Consider the following 16746-nt stretch of genomic DNA (forward strand, 5'->3'; position numbering starts at 1 on the left):
AGCAGTTGGTAAATAGCTCCGGTAAGTAGGTGCCGGCAGGAAAGATTCCTATCGCACGTTTTGAAGAGTCTTCTGCCATCAAATGCATGGAAGCATCATCAAACACACCGGTTTTTTTTGGGGAGTGTACCTCGTAGAAAGAGAGAGGAGCGAGATGGTAAGGAGATAATTTTCCCTTGTTTACAGCCGGACGATACCAATTCGCATCGAGACATGTTTAATCAATCGATAATCGAATTGGGCAGTAATTTTCGCCGCCCGTGGCCAATTTCCAAATTCACGCTACCGGCAAAACACGCGATCGATTGAAGCTATTAGAGCGATCGGACGACAGAGCGACCAGTAAGAAAGCGATAATAAGCGTACGAAAAATGGCACGCCTCGTTTTGCATCGCACGCATCCCGACAGCTCGCCCGGTTCGTTTCCATTAATTGATTAATCAATTAATCAGAACCCAGTGGCAGGGAAATCTAACGACGATCGTGCCGCGTATCATTAATATTCACCTACTTCCCTACTAACAAACACACCACGCTGCATTTCCGCACTGCAGCTTACATCATGCGGCCCCGATCGTGGCCACGGGCGTGATAATGACCGCTGGTGGCCGTGAACGAGAAAGCTTTTCCAGCTCGCGCTCGTCCTCTTGGAAAAGGGTGGCAATTAATATCCGAGTGGCTTCGGACGCTGGTGCGTGCAATTGTTGCTTGTCTGCTAGCACGCTTTTAAAAGCGATTTAGAAAAACACACCCTCACAAATAGTGCCCTAATGCCAGCGTGGTCCAGCGTTCGGCACTCGGGTGTGCATGGGAGCTGGTAAATATTCAAAATCCACCACTGGTGGGAGGGAGCATAAAAGGCTGCTGAGACAGTGAAGTAACTTTTCCGATGAGCTTTTCCACACGATGCTTTCGATCACACGCTCTCGGCGCTTGTTTTATGTTGTTTGTATCTCTTTCCACTGCTAGTTAAATTTTCCCATATCACGCACTGTTTAGCACCTCGCTGCGATCACCGCTGGACAACGATCATTTGATCGTTTAGCGTTTGGCCGTGGGCGCATTACTTTTCACTCCATGTAATGGTACTCCTTCGCGAGTGCTTACAAGCCACAAACTATGATTTGTTCGCCTTCACTTTGCCACCATTTCCATCCCGTGGTCGAACCGAGCATACATCCACTCTTATCGATCGATGATAACCAAAGGAACAAAAAAAAAGTACAATCCCGATATGCTTCGTTCCAGCCAGTACGACGCTTTCTCCTTTGATCTTTTACATGGCGGGTGCTTTACGGTATTTTTCACTATGGCATTCAGACGATACCGCTCAATACTAGCGGCTTTGCTTTCAGACGCTAATTTTGGCAACAGCACCAATAAAAAAAATCATTTGCACATTATAATATTCAATTCTTCAACATTAGGCATACTGATAATTACAGAACGGTTTCCAGAGAAAGCTTTTAAGCATATAAACCTTTTTTCGGTTGTACTTTATGGCGGGCTGGTGGTACTTTTTGTGCCTCCGTTGTAAGTGACGGTGAGCAATCTAAAGCCAGTGTTCGCGAACTTCTTCCATATATGGTATCGAACACTAAGCAGCTGTTTCTGTTTTTTTCAACACCGATACATAAAATTGTATCACGAAACAACTTGAAATTGTTACATAAATTTTGGAATGAATCATTCCAATCAATGCTAGAATCTTTTCGTATAAATATATAAAAAAATATTCTTTGCCTGCCGAAGTTCAAACCAAGTGAATTCCTTCTTCCGTGCATTATTCGGTGCCCTGGAATGCTGGTAGAATTAAAATGCAATTACTTTTAACATATCATGACTTTGCACGAAACATCAAACAGCCGGATCCCGTTCTGGTGCTGAAGCTGGATAAGCTTCGTAAAGCTGGCTTGCAAGCCGGAAAATCCCAGCATACAAAAAATCAAACTTTGAGCGAGAGAAAAAAAAGAAAAACAGCTCACACACCTATCGATGATGGACTAATGCATATTAACGATATTGCCCAGGAGAAACATTCTTGCCCACGATCTCGTGCAACCCTAAAAAAAACGATAGATCAGCGGTGATTTACCGCTAAAAATTCAGAGCAGCTTTTCGAACAGCCAAACCATGTGCAGGACAGGTGAAAAAAATATTACTCGTTCGACTCGATGATAATTTATTAGCGGCTGTTGGGTGGGTCAAGCTGATCGCCACATTCTTCGGCCTCCTTCCACCGGATGCTTCCTGCGCGCGTCCGGAAGTACAATCACCTGCCCGTAAGCGTTACCCATCAAAACATCAATTAATGGTGATCGAGCAAAACATAGCAAGAAGCAGAACAGCTTCAACCATCCGCACAGAACACCGAACGGAAGCTACGACTTCGTAAATTGGGCGCATTCGTTTGCCTCATTGTGTGCGGTTAACTGGTGAAAGAACAGAAAAACGTACATCAATTACTCATAATTTGAACGCTTTTGCGTTTGCTCCTGCTTTTTGCCTTATCGTCCAGGTTTCTTTAATCTGCCTTTTCTGAACAGGGTCAGTGGAGTATGTCTTTTCGAGTTTTACGCACCCGAATTGGCCTCGGGGTGTCAATTTAGGTAAGTAGGTTAGCGTCGACTCGATCGAATCGTTTGGAATTGATAAAATTGCTCAAGCAATTGGTAAAAAATCGATCTAAATGTTTCAATTTACGCATCTTGCTGCCGATTGAACGTTCTTTAGCTGTAATGGTTTGGCGTAGTGGTAAATGCACTCGCAGAATGTAACGAAGGCAACTTCTCGATTAAATTACTCTATCAAAACCAGTTCAACTGGTTGGTGGGTGTTTTGATGAGCAGTCGAAATGAGAAAGCTTTTTATCATGTAGTTCTTTATCATTATCACTGCAAAAGGATTTTTTGATCAATGGCCAACACCGTTCTGCCGTTGTATTCTTTGCGCGGTCAAACGTCTATGCTTATGTAGCTTTACAGAATTTTCAAGTTCTAGTGACATATCTGTTCAAGTTCAAGATTATGTGAAGGATAATCTGGAATCTTTTTTATGTTTCTGGAACTTCTGTTAAGCTGAACATGATATATTCTAGTTGAAGTTGAACAAAATCTAGATTTGGTTTCGTTTTGCCACTTCACGTAGAAAACCCTGTAATACAATGTATGAAACAATTTCAGAGTTATGTTCAAGTTGAACTAAAATATTTCGATCAAAGATCTCTCCTAATCCTGAAGCATTTGCAAGATAACATTGATTGTATTCAAAACTTTCTTGGATTACACCCTGGAGCTTCTGAAAATAATTGATATCAGTTGAAAAAATATAAAAAGCGAATAGAATTCTAGTCTAGATCTAGATAGATCTACCTATTCAACTTAATTCGAATCCAGAATGTGCCACAAATTCGCTATTTCAACCCGAAAACCCTGCAATTGAAAATTTCTTCTAAAAAAAATACAAACAAATCTTTCTCATTTACAAAACATTCAAAATGTTACGTAGTGCAATATTGTCACAGTGTTTCTGGAGCTACTAAATCTCTCGGCAAAACTTTGAAGAGAAAGTGCAGTGTTTTTCTACCACATTCCTCATTGTTATCTTAAATCTTGCATAAAATATGAACCATCTGCTGACATCGTCAAATTGTCCGAACAATCCTTCTTCCCACCCTGGAGCTGTAGGGTGTAGGGCCTCCATGGATTTTGGGCGATTTTGAAAAGTTGTCCCAATACGCAGTCGGTTCATCGCTCGCACCACTAGTACCGTTTGTCCATCCCTGCCGAACAAATTCCGTTAGCATTCGCTTATCAACCCCAACCTTGCTGGGGGTGAATTAATTAAACCACTCGGGCGGACCCCAAAACCAAGCACAGCCAAACAAAAACATGCGGTCAGCGTGGCGGTGTCCGAAATCGGTCAACAGAAAAATATTCCACCGTGCCTACTTCCAGCGGCACTCATCTTGTTTCCACCCGGCTCGTTCCGGTATGCCATCCACGTAACTACGATCTCTTCCTTTTCGTATCCCGGTCCGGCAAGCTGATGAATCTCATTCGGTGATATGTTTCTTTTTATATGTCATTGTTAAGGCGGTTCTCTTTCCGTTCTCTCGGCCGTTTTCTGGTGCCATAAACCCCCCCACTCACTATTTGTCTTTCTTCTGCTGCCGAAAATGGGACACTCGTGTTCTCGAATGTCATGCAACGTGGAAAGCAGAACGGCGAATTATTAGCAAACCAAACAGCTTCGCTGCACCTTTATCTCGGGACGCTCCCGTACGTTTCTGTCACCGAAAGTCGTCCAACTGCTTGCCGCCATCTTTTTCGTCTCCCATTTTGGGAACGATCTCTCGCACGCACCCTGACCCACCTGTGCAACGATACGCACACGTGATCCGTGTCAGCCTTGTTTATCAATGTACGGAAAAGACGATCACCAAAATCCATCCCCAATCAAAAGCTGTCCGTCGAAAGGATTTCGGCAATCGCATCCCACTCGATACACCCATCCAGCTAAACATTGCCCCCATCCCGCTGTAGTGTACCTTTATCCACTTAGAGCTCACTAATTAATCACCGTGTAAACACACACTCTCTTTTATACGCACTCGCGCAACTAGCCGCGGCCACTAGCGCAGCATTCGAGAAACCGCAGCTCCGTTGTTTGCTCTCCTGGCTCACTGTTTCACTCGCTGTGCCTGCGATCCGACCGACGAAACCCGGTTGCGAAGGCACACCGGAATGGGAAAGCAGTGAAAGTTTGCCGTCACTGCTCACGTACACAGGGAAAAAGAGGTTTGCGTGCAGGTCTCGCGTTTGCTAAAGCCAGACCGCCAGACGATTCTCACGATGCCTACCAGAGGGACGAAAACTGTGGCTTGCGTACTACGCCAACGGTGCACAACAATCGTACGCGTCCACAGTGGCGCGCTGTTTCGATCCAACTGAGCCGGTTCCCGGTGCACGGCGAGTGTTTTATCAACTTTCTTTCTCACTCGCGATCGCTCACGCAGCTGCGCGGCCAATGTTTCGGTGGCTGTGTCATGGCCGTACCTTTCGGTGGGTTTATCGTGCCGATCGGCCCGTCTAAGATGAGCGGGATGGGGTTGGAAGATTTTCCAACCTACTCTTCCCCTTTCTCACCGTGAGATGGTGAGCAATGTATCATCGCAATGTTGTGGTGAGATGAGCAGAATAAGGGAGACTGGACACGCATGGAGTACGTAAAACAATATCTAGCGTTATTAACAGTTATATTATTTTTTTACGAAATAAAGCTGCTTTTACAATGTAACATTTTTTTTTAATTGAGCGAATCCCAAATAATTGTTTTTAATCAAATAATTCTAATATGAATCATATAAACGAAAACAGGAAAAGCTTTATATATTGAAGTAAATTACACCTTCATACACATTGAACACAGATACACAGATTGAAGCTTAAAAGAATGGCGAAAAAATGCTTCTAAATTACGAGAAAAATCTAACAAGACATATTAAAAATATTTTAATAAGTAGTATGAAGAAAAAAAACTGTACATAAAAATAAACGATAAACTATTATGAGAATACCAAGACATTTTCTGCCTCGCGACAGAAAATTGAACATGACAGTTGGGAATATCGATCTTGTATGACAGACCGGCGCGGCTTCCACATCCCAATGCATCATATTTTCCTTGTTACACGAAACACGTCATCTTAATTTCAATTGTAAAACTTTAAATAGATAATTTAAAAAGAAAAAAAAGCAATTGATTTGTTCTGTTTACTGAACTAAATTTATTTAAATGAATCATTCGTTACTAATAAACTGAAGAAATGCGAATTAAATTGAAATATTTCATCTTGAGTTTATTCAACATGATCCATATGTTTTTTTAGTTAGTTAGTAGAAATAGTTATTTTTGGTTTCTGTTGTTGATTTTTTTTACAAAGTCATAAAACATCATAAGAGTTTTTCAACTGCATGCAAATGACTCCACCAACCACCATGCGTCGCAGTTCGTACGATCATCCGGTTTTGATGAGCTTAAGAACAAAAAAAAATGTGCCTCGATCGGATGTAGACGTGGTTTCTAGGTGATCTCCTTTCTTCAGGTCACTTACTTCATACACGAGAAACAGGTGTGCGTATCAATCTTGCCTGATCGCCACAGTGAAAGTGCATTATTCTGTTTTATGCTGTTTTATGCACTCTCATGCATCTAAACGAACGAGCATTACTGAAATCATGTTGATTACTCCAGTTAGGAATTAATATCATTAACGCCAACATTCATTCTAAGCAAAACAATTTCTTTGTCTTCGTTGCATATTTGTTTGATTCGTTACTCTTCAAGAAACACAACATATTGTGTTGATTTAGTCTGCTGTGACTTACAGTTGCTAATGAAACGCTCGCTTATCCAGCCAGGTGTATCGATATTCTTAATGGGTCAGACCCATTGGGTCTATTGTTTGCACAATATGATTTAATAATATGTGTTAATCTTAAAAAATAAACAGAAACTGAATAATTGATGTAGAAACCTCCATTAAAAAACCTCATGCGATAGAGGCATGCAGCGGTGGATCAAACGGTAGGCGGAGTAGGCGGCCGCCTAGGGCCTCGCCGTGTTAGGGGCCTCAAACAATTTGTGCAGATTGTGCGATTTTTGGAAATTAAACAGCAGAGTTCATTTATAGCACAAAATCTAATTAAAAAGGGAAAAAACTGATCGAAAATTCCTTTGGTATATCGAAAATACGCTTGGATTACATATATCCTTGGTTAAATAAAACATTTGTTTCTATTTGACTAGCCATATCGGCCTGGTTACACGGCTACGCAAGAGAAGTATGCAGTGTACTCAAACTCCTTCTTCTTTATCGACACGACAGCCTCAGGATGTTTAAGCCTATCATTTCTGGCTTTTTTTTTACTTTATTTAACCGTAGGATAGTTTTTCGTTTAATTTTTCCGTTTAAGAATAGGCGAAATCTGAACTTTTCCATCTGTCAACGATTGAGCATTTATTATCGATTATTATTCACGGTTCCGGTAAACATCACTCTCGTGAAAAATGTTCTGGCTTAAAGTACGAACAGCTTCGTTTACAATACACTACAATAAATAAATAATTATGGAATAAGTTTTGGCAGAAGAGAAATGACAGTTCCCTAGCATTCAAAATAAATAACTTCTTGAAAAGATCCCGAAACAGCCTATAGGAAACAAGTTTGTCAAAGTAAAGCTAACCTCAGAAATTACATGCACCTACTAGTGCCCATATTAGTAACATCCTCTCCAGAAAAGCTCAGTTTGGCTTTTGTCCCGAGTAGGCAAGATCGTAAGATCGACCATAGCCGCCATATCCTGTGTGACCGTGACCCACCTCATCATGCTCCGTGTGCGAATGAGAATACATCGGTTTGGCTACGATTTCGTAAGTGGTCGACTTATGACCGCCACCGCCTCCGCTAGCCAGCGACTTCAAACCGACGATTGCCGCCAACATCAGCGCCAACAGACCCGTCATCAGTGCCTTGCCCGCGATCAATGCCAGCGCTCCCAGCCCAACCGCCGCCAGTGTTCCTGCAGATGAAGACGCCACGTGTTACTTCACGCTCCACTCGCATATAGCACTCTCCATTCAGAATGTGATACGTACCCTTCATCATCATGGCACCGGCGATGAGTGTCTCGAGTCCTCCCTTTTTGCCCAACTTTCCCTTACGTCCAGCAAACACCTCTCGTGCCTTCTGGAATGCATCGCCATCGACGAACTTCAGCCGCAGCGAGTGCGTCTGCAGATAATCGTTCAGCTTGGTCAGCAAGAACTCGTCCAAACGTCGTTCCGGGTTGGTTGGGAAGATGCGCGTAACCTCGGCAATGATGTCGGCCGTACGGGTAATATTCGCACCCGGGTCGCGTACCACACTGACACCCGCCATCAGGTTGTATTCCTTTTGGTTGGTGACACGCTCCAGGAAGGACACTAGCTCCAGCTTCAAGCAGTTTACGCTGTACCGCTGATCACACATTTTCTTAGACGAGGAAAACACCGATCCGCCACCATTGCCTGCAATAGCTGCCTGGGTCGTGCCCAACCAACTGGCCAGAATCACCACAAACGTCGAGCTGAGGAAAACTTCGATAGAACGCATCTCGACCGTGCTAGAATACGCTGCTGGAGGCACTACTGGTTCCACACAATTGGCACCTGTTTCGGAAGTCGAACACTTGAACACTGACGAAATAACCATCGGCAGCGCGTACTTTTATATGATCGCGCACTTGCCATCGATCATCCCGGTGTCTCTCCCGAATTTCCCTCCGAAGGGAGAACCGCAGAGATGAAAAATGATGTCTTGTACACTGGGGCAAGGGGATAGAAAAGCGAACAAAACGCACCACGTTGGCCCTAGATCACTCCCTTCCCTCCCAGAAGGCCCGTGGTCGCATTTTCGCTGAGGTTTGTTTAACGCATGATTAGGTTTGCTGTGCGATCGCGAAGCACTCGGAGACACCTGGAACGTCCCATCGCCAGCCTTTCCCCTCTCAGTTTGCTAGCCTGATCTTGGCCTTGCCACCGATGAAGAACCGATGGAGATCGTTCAGACAGTGGAGGGATGCGAGCGGGGTGGAAACTTTCTGTGGATGGTAATAAAGAGGTAATGATCGAGATTTTCGCGGTTCAATTAGATTTGTCGGTATGGCGTGGTAAGCACCGCACGGTACCGCCACGTACGTCAAAAATCGTCCCGGTTGCCGTGGGGTTAGGACACGAAAAACAAAACAAAAACGCAACTCTCCAAAGCAATGGTACTTGCTTGACGCGCACTAACTGCAAGTCGCTACCGGGACACCATTGCGACACAAATTCGAGCAAATCCACTTTGGCCACCAGCCAAAGAAACGGATCGGCCTCATTGGGTTAGTGAAGCGTACCGTAAAGATTTTCCCTTTCGATCGCGGGCATTCCCCGAACGGATGTGGAGCAAAACAGTTGCGAGCTCGTCGCTGGTCGCACGTGTTTTGTCATTACACGATTATTAGACAAATATTCTTCCGATTTGATCGGGAAACTTTCACGCCAACTACACTGGAAGCAATGGGAACCATTTGTGTGCTCGGGAAAGCACCGAAATGATTAATACGTTTTAACTGGAAGTGGAAGTGGAATATTATGAATTTGCACTCCCAATAATATTAAAAGATAAAATACCACTTTGCACTTTACTTTTACAACTTAATTAGTAATTATGCTGTATTTTGCTGAATACTTTAAAAAAATATAAAAAAAACACAATTTACAATAATTAAACAAAATTAATTGAACAAACAAAGCACAGATGAAGCCTATTTTTAAGGAATAAGCCCTATATCACTTGTCAGCACGAAAGATGATGAGAAGAAGATGATGACTTGTTCCTATCTATACGATTATTTATACTTGATGTAGCAGATACCTCAAAAGGACATAATAGTAAGGAAGAAGAGCGTCACTAGTCCAATAAAAAATAATATAATTCCATATGATACCCAGCGTTGATGAATCGATACGAGATTGATAATCAATCTGCATATCTTTATCTTGGATTTGCGCCATGTATTAATTCATATTTACCATATCATAAGTCTTACTAGGCGTATGTTTAAAACACAGCCAAGTAGTAAGTCTGCCATACTCTATTATCTAGTTGATCTAGATCAGATTTGATCCACGATCCCTGGTGTATTGGTTCAAAATACGAGAAAAGCTCTACCTTAAATCCGTAATCTTCTGTGGTCTGACAAATATAGTTTGTGCTATTCTTTAATCATTTAATCATAGCCAAAGGGAATATCTCCCTAAATTCATCCTTACATTTGTCCAACAGCAAGTACCAAGTATCAACACACATGTCAGCACTTTCATTGTTTAAGGATGATCAAATAATATTACGGACATGTTAACTAATTCAGATATAACAATCAAGTATGTTGGAAGTCATAGGAGCAGTCCAACGTTAATCTTTTCCAAATCTTTGACAGATAGATTAACACATCATCAGTACACTTCCTCACGCATTACCGGTGGCCAACGAGCAAATCATGCTAACCCCAATCGCCGTGTACCGATCTGCCCGGTGATCGATCGTACTGCGTACGGTGCCGTTTCTAAATGGGTCATTTAATGCAGCTAGATGGTAAACAATATGCTTGATTTTTTGCTCTCGGCACGCCTCCCCATAAGCCTAACCCCATTACCCGTTACAACTAACTGCCGACGACAGAATACCGTTTCGGCAGATTTTTTGGGATATGAATTATCTGTCTACTCAAGCTGATCCCCAGTAGTGTGCTGCCTAATTTCCTTCTACCTCACTACAGCTGTCCTTACTTTCGGTCGCACAAAAGTGCACAGCAACAACAAAAAAAACACTCACTTGGCTTTCATTTGCCTGTACGCCTTTTATTTACACATCCACATACATTGAGCAGCGAACACCGGTGTACACCGGTGGCGCATCAAGGAATGGCGTGATCAAAGGAAGGGTGGTCGATCAATAAATTATTAAAGTTAAGCAAATAAATAAAGGCTCATCGGCGTCATTTTATCGGTGAGCGTTTTGGTTGTTGAGTGGTAGCGATGGTGGAAAACCACACTCGGGACCTACTGGAGGGTCGCGTACGGGTACGCACCGTAGGCTAGCTCGTGGGCAGCAGCCTGTCCGTTGCGGTTCCAGTCCTGGTGGACGATCTCGGCATTCACGGGCTGGGCGCTGGTGATGTAAGCGGTGGTCACACGTTCCTGCTTCTTCTGGAACAGATCCTTCAGGACGGTGAAGACTACGGGGCGGGAAGAGAGCATACCAAACGATCAGCCCGGAAACGATTGCATAGTCGGTTAGTTATACTTACTGGAGAACTTCAGAGCCAGCATACCGGCGATCAGACCCTTGAGTGAGATGAATTTCACGATGGCCAGCAGGATCGGCAGCACAACAGCCATCTTCAGCTTCATTGCCAGCAGCAAAGGCAGCAGCATTTTCTTCAGACGGCTGCTGCGAGCTTCTGCAAGATCCAGAGAAAGTTCGACACTGTTATACGCTAAGCTCCACGATCGTACGTGAGTTAACATGCAAGCTCGATCACGGAAAGCTTTAAATGAAAGGCTGTAGCAATAAAAGCTATACAATATTGCATACTACAAAAGGGTGTTTTAACAACAATGACGTTTAATTTTTTAAAGTAAAATTTAAACATTCTTTAACACTAACACAACAGGACACACCATTTTGATAAATTTTCGTCACACTATATTTTGTGATTTAACAATGATTATGTATGAATTTTAAATATCTATTCAGTAGTACAATTCTTTTAAAAAATTAATTACACAAAAAGTCAATAAAAATCCATTGAAAACGCTTATCAATTCTGGTGCTAATAGATTATAATATTTAAAAAATGCTATATTTAGTTACACTTTAAGTTACAGTTTAAGTTGGCAGTTACAAATTATTATTTGTTTTAATTTCCTTAGCCTAGTAAGTCTCGTTGAGATTTGAACCATGGCCTTTGGTGTACTAGGCCAGATGTCAATGGACTATACCATGAAATTGAAATATAATAATCATGAAAGCCATGGGAGTTGAATATTATTCACTCCGGCATATTTTCCATTTCTTCAACTTAGCCATATTTCCCTTGCAAATAAGCTACTTCTTTCACACCGGTAGTCGGTTGGTTCTTACCCAACCAGCACTTACATCGGTAACCTTCCATCGCGGCAAATAAAAGTTCAGTTCATTCCGCTTTGACGCCCTCCAGCATCCACGAAGAGCAAATAATTCGAACACACACAAAAAAATAGCTGCAACAGACGCGAAACATCTTAGCGGCTGTGGCTAATTTTATGGAGGAAAATAATTTAAACCCCGTGAGAGCACCCTCTGCAACAGGCCGCGAGCAAACACGGCATTAAACCCACCATCGGCCATACTTTCACCCATTGTCTGGCAATTATGATCCCACCAAACACCTCCACCTGGAGGGCGTATCAATGTCGCCCCAAGGCCTTACGGTCGCCCACGTACATAGGCGGACCCTGCTACAATCGTGTCTATTGATTTTGGGGGAAAGTTTGGTGTCCCATCCGCCAGCGAACTCGCCAGCGTTCTTAAGGCTGTGGGCCGGCGCACGATCGACGCACTTGTTTCTCGCGGTTCGATCCACGCACCAGCAGCACGCGGCAAGAGCCTGTGCCAATGACCCAGAAAACGTTCAGCCGAAGCAGAACCGAACGCGGGCTGGCCCGTTCTCGATGAATGCGAACGTACCGATCCGAGTTCATCGAACCATCCCGATCGCACCGAACACCCCAAAGGAGCGATGCGTGCCTTTTGTTGTCTCCCGCATGCTGAGCTTCCATGCTCACTTGCTCACCATTTTGTTCCTCGCGGAGCGGGATGATCATGACGATGCTCACGCGCCGTTCGTACCGCATCGAGTGTGTTCTTGATCGTTTCCTGCCACCCAGGGCTCGCGCTGTGGAATGTCGAGGAGCGCGCAAGGGTGCTCGCTAAAGGGTGTGGCATATTTAAACATAACACCGAAAGAAGTATGTCTTTGGAGCGACTTTCCCTTTTTTTTCTTGTTGAACCTTTACATTTTTGTTACTGCTGTTGTTGTTGTTGTTGTTGTTGTTATTACAACCCTCTCATTCGAACCGCTCGTTCGTTCTCTCCTTTCGTTTCTGCTTTAATATTTAATTTGTAGCTCCTGCTGCTGTTGCTGCTGCTATTGTTATCCTCCCATTGTGGCCCGGCTGTGGCCGGTGGTGGGCTAAATATTTTGGAGAATTTTCGAAAGCCGGATCCACCGGATCACAAAGTGAAAGTTTTTACTTTGGCGCACCAACCGGGACAGGTATTTCTTCGGGTTGCCGCAAAGTGTCCTGAAAATATGCACCACTTGGCGCAGGACACTTACACTGATCGACCGAAATAAAATAAAACCACCACGCTGCAATGCAATTACCGAGTACGAGATGTTCATTAATCTACGCCGGGGAACGAGTTGGCCGGACGGTTTCCCATTTGCCAACGATATTATGCGCAACCGTACTATGATTGGGCTTTTTGGGCAAGAATTATATAAATTTAATGAAATGCAATGTTATGCTTTTATGTACACATTTTATGCTGCAGCTGGTTGGTTGTCTGTTGCAGACCATACAGTGGCTAGACGCCAGAAATTCTTGGTTAGATGTCTTGAGTTGTATCCATCGGTAACCACGCTCAGAACGTATTTTTTTCCAGCGACTAAAATTTGATACGGTGTAACTTTCTCTTTCGACCGCGATATGCCCTCTAGGGAACTGGTTCAGTAGCCGATTTTGCTTCCCTCCTGTTTTCTCAAAGAACCTGTTCCCATGTCGATGACCCATTCTAATCGGTCTCACCTTGAGGCTCCATCTTCTTCCAGCCACCCGGAGATGGGCCACCATTTTGGATGCTGGTGAAAGTTTATTCTATTTAGTTCCCGTGTACAATGGAAACGCTGCATCACCGGTTACGCCCGGCCAAGAGTTACCCCAAACGCTCGTAACCTTTTGGCAACCTTGAACCCGTGTGGTTACGGTTGAATGTGCTTAGAAGCGTAATGTCTGTTCCATCTTTAATGGTTTCTTGCACTCCAGCAATTCAACCAAGTCGCTACGTCTAGCAAGATGCCAACGAAAGTGAGTGTTATTTTTGTTTCGAGAAAGTTTGTCCACTTTTATTGTCCATTAACTCAGTCACTGTGGGCTACCAGTGGCATCCGGCCTTCTAACTGGACCGAGCACCGCCAGTCACCCCAGAGAGGGAGATGCAAAAACCGATGGAATCCAACCCCAAAAACCGACATACGGTTGAATCAGCGATGCACATGGCCTTGGCGGTGGAAAACCATCCCAGTGCACAAAAAAAAAACGCACACTCAAACGGAAACTACGGTAACGGTCTGGTCCGTTCAGGTAACAGATGACGCTAATCGGTGAGTTCGCCTCTGCACGAGTTCGCCTTTCGCTGTGCTCCCTATCGGCGGGGAATTGCAAAAATGGACCTTCATGCATAGCTAGAAACCACGCTGAGCAAGATGGCTTTCCTTGCCGGGTATGATGAAACAGCCTCATGTGGCCTAATCACCCGTTGACGGTTGGAGCTATTCCAAGGTTATGAAATCTCGGTAGGCAAAGTTACAACCTTGCTGCTGGCCTAGCTATGCGTTCGGTTTTATGTTGCCTTTTTTTTAAATTACATGTACTATGAAAGGTGATCTGTTCCTTTGCTTTGTAGCTTGCGGAGGAAGATGTTTAGGATGATTCATTTTGCTTTGGGCAAACACGTTTTGAGCACGTGTCTCCAACAATATTTTTTGTTGAATAATTCATAATAAATGATTATTCCAAAAAGGTGTCAAAATAGTTTGTAATAATAAATATGTTAATCGTACATAAGAATTGTCATTAAAATGTAACCAGTACTTGAATTCAATTTGATGATTATTCATGCAAAAACTAAGCCAAAATCAATTTTTTGTATCACTGTGTTTCTAATTTGAATTTAGAATTTTTCAATTAAATTAATTAGTTTAGCATTGTATTATTTCACTCCTACTTAATTGAAAAGGTCCTTTGAATTTCACCGCTCCAGAACGGATCTACCGTCCGATCACTTCACACTACCCCCGCGGATGTTCCCGAACACTTCGTTATCGTTCACCACACGCGCACCCTTCGCTCACCTTCGACGGTGTTCTCCTCCGACGGCACGTTGAACTTAAGCGTGTGCGAGGCAAGGTAGCGGACCGCCCGGTCGGCAAGGTCCTCGTTCGTGCGGCCACCGTAGGCACGGACCTCGTAGTCGTTGGAACGCTCCACGGCGAGCCCACCGAACAGCGGGAACCGTGGCTCGTTGTCGATCTCGTTGATCAGATTGATCACGGCCGATTCTTCCTTGGTTGTGTCGGCGTACGCCACCGCACCGAACGCAACCACTGCCAGGGCGGCAACCAGAAAGCAACGCTTAGCGACCATCTTGAAACGGGGCGGATACAACAGAAAACTGCACTAGACGCACGGTACGCAGGACGACACTTGCACTATGCTGGTGGCCGGATAAGCTAGGGCGAACAACTGATGCGTTAATTTGCTATTACAATGCTATTTATGCGAATTCAATCAATATACCGACCGACACACACACACACTCTCTGTTTTCCCGACGGAAGGGGTTTCCCGGTACGAGCCAACAAAATTCCTCCACCTGCCGGTCGAGCTGGGCGACATTGTCCCCAACGTGACGGTGTTTATGGAGCGAAAACCGAAACTTCCTTCCATGCGGTTTGGCGAACCCTACGCCCAATTCGTATGCAGCGTGCGTGATCCTGACCGATCGCTGGAGGTTCGCCCACCGCCATCCACCTGATACGGTGGGGCGCTTTTGGTCATGTAGGTAAGTGCGCTGGCCAGCTGCCGGCTGTGCCGGTGCTAACGGTAGCAAATCATAACCGACGGCCATGCGCGAATGTGTGCCAGAACGTGACGAGAATTCATCGGGTGTTACTTTTGGTACGGTTGGAATGTGGCATCGTTTCGCTTCCGATGGGTCTAAGCTAGTTAGCGAGCGCTAGCCTGCCTTTTTACACACATTTGCTAAGCACTTCGCATTTCGTTTTCGTTTCCGTTGATCCGTGCCCAAACTACTGGCCGGTCAACAGTGCCCCACCAAAAAACAAAAAACATGTTGGGCGAACCATCTTCATTGACGAGCACCACGAGCGATCTAATTGTAACCCTGTTGTTTGCCTCGCCGTGCCACAAGAAGTACCCATTTCACCGACACTGCCCACTGCCGGCTACAATAATAACCTTTCGGGCTTCATAATTTGGAGCTGGTTCCATTTCGATGCAAAACCACGACTTGATGGGCTTTAATAAGTGCCGCGGCGGAGAAATCTAGTTTTAAGTAATACATTCGACAGGTACGCCGAATTCGAACGAGCGAACTGATTAAGATAATTGCTCCGGCGGCCCCGTTGAGGGCAAATTTATTAAAATCCTTTTTTTTCTATTTTCCAGCTCTAATGGCACCGAGGGCTGGAATCATTGATAGAGTCCGGCAAATAGGTAAATAGGTGGATAAAAGGCTTTTTTTTACGCCCGACCAGTGATGCTCGATGGAAAACAAGATGTATTCCAGTTTGTTGCTTTACTGCTTGTAAATTACTTGGGAAATGGGCTCAATGCCTTCGTACGTTCCAATACTAGCATAATTTGCTTTCTGTTTGTTGGGTGCATTTGCAGTGCAGTGCTTTTCTGCGTTTCTGTTTGTGTTTCAGCATAATTAGTGTTAAATACTTTTATTCGAATTGCGTTTGTGTTTTGAATGTGTTCTTCTTGCTTGGTGTCCTCATGAGGTTTAGGAGGGCCATTTCTAGACTTAATTTTATTAAACCATAGCCGGATAATCAGCAACGCGTACATTGGATTGGTTAGGGGTAGAATTTTGTACCGATCCTGTCCTGTCCGATCCTGCTTTATGTTTAATCAGGGACAGTTTATCTACGAGACAAACTAAGTGATCCTCAAATGAAGTCTCGAGACCCAAAAATATCTGAAGATTCTGAGCAACTGCCAAGCCTTAACTGCATAACTTTTAATCCGCCAGTGTGTTCCATGAAAATGAAAACCTAACCTACAAAACTGCAAAGATTTTTGAGTTCG

General features: G+C 44.1%; 2 protein-coding genes across 2 annotated transcripts; both read right to left on the reverse strand.

Moving 5' to 3' along the window:
* Positions 1–7305: 7305 nt before the first annotated feature.
* Positions 7306–8155, reverse strand: LOC128299329 (uncharacterized). The gene is made up of 2 exons (XM_053035252.1): positions 7660–8155; positions 7306–7583 (listed from the first exon to the last, which is right to left on the reverse strand). Exons 1-2 carry the CDS (start codon positions 8153–8155, stop codon positions 7306–7308), a joined length of 774 nt encoding a protein of 257 aa, XP_052891212.1.
* Positions 8156–10647: 2492 nt separating this feature from the next.
* On the reverse strand, positions 10648–15057 carry LOC128298375 (uncharacterized). Its single transcript, XM_053034128.1, has 3 exons — positions 14766–15057; positions 10896–11048; positions 10648–10823 (listed from the first exon to the last, which is right to left on the reverse strand). The coding sequence occupies exons 1-3, from the start codon at positions 15055–15057 to the stop codon at positions 10648–10650; spliced, it is 621 nt and encodes a 206-aa protein (XP_052890088.1).
* Between the last annotated feature and the right edge of the window lie 1689 nt (positions 15058–16746).

Source organism: Anopheles moucheti, chromosome 2 (genome assembly GCF_943734755.1).
Source record: "Anopheles moucheti chromosome 2, idAnoMoucSN_F20_07, whole genome shotgun sequence".
Taxonomy (NCBI): Eukaryota; Metazoa; Arthropoda; class Insecta; order Diptera; family Culicidae; genus Anopheles; species Anopheles moucheti.

What these genes read in the sequence shown, in the direction of transcription:
- LOC128298375 (XM_053034128.1), bottom strand. Translation starts at nt 15,057, where the DNA reads ATGGTCGCTAAGCGTTGCTTTCTGGTTGCCGCCCTGGCAGTGGTTGCG. An exon ending in GGAGGAGAACACCGTCGAAG is followed by an intron (nt 11,049 to 14,765) that starts GTGAGCGAAGGG and finishes TGGATCTTGCAG; the next exon opens with AAGCTCGCAGCAGCCGTCTG. An exon ending in GCTGGCTCTGAAGTTCTCCA is followed by an intron (nt 10,824 to 10,895) that starts GTAAGTATAACT and finishes CCCGCCCCGTAG; the next exon opens with TCTTCACCGTCCTGAAGGAT.
- LOC128299329 (XM_053035252.1), bottom strand. Translation starts at nt 8,155, where the DNA reads ATGCGTTCTATCGAAGTTTTCCTCAGCTCGACGTTTGTGGTGATTCTG. An exon ending in CGGTGCCATGATGATGAAGG is followed by an intron (nt 7,584 to 7,659) that starts GTACGTATCACA and finishes CTTCATCTGCAG; the next exon opens with GAACACTGGCGGCGGTTGGG.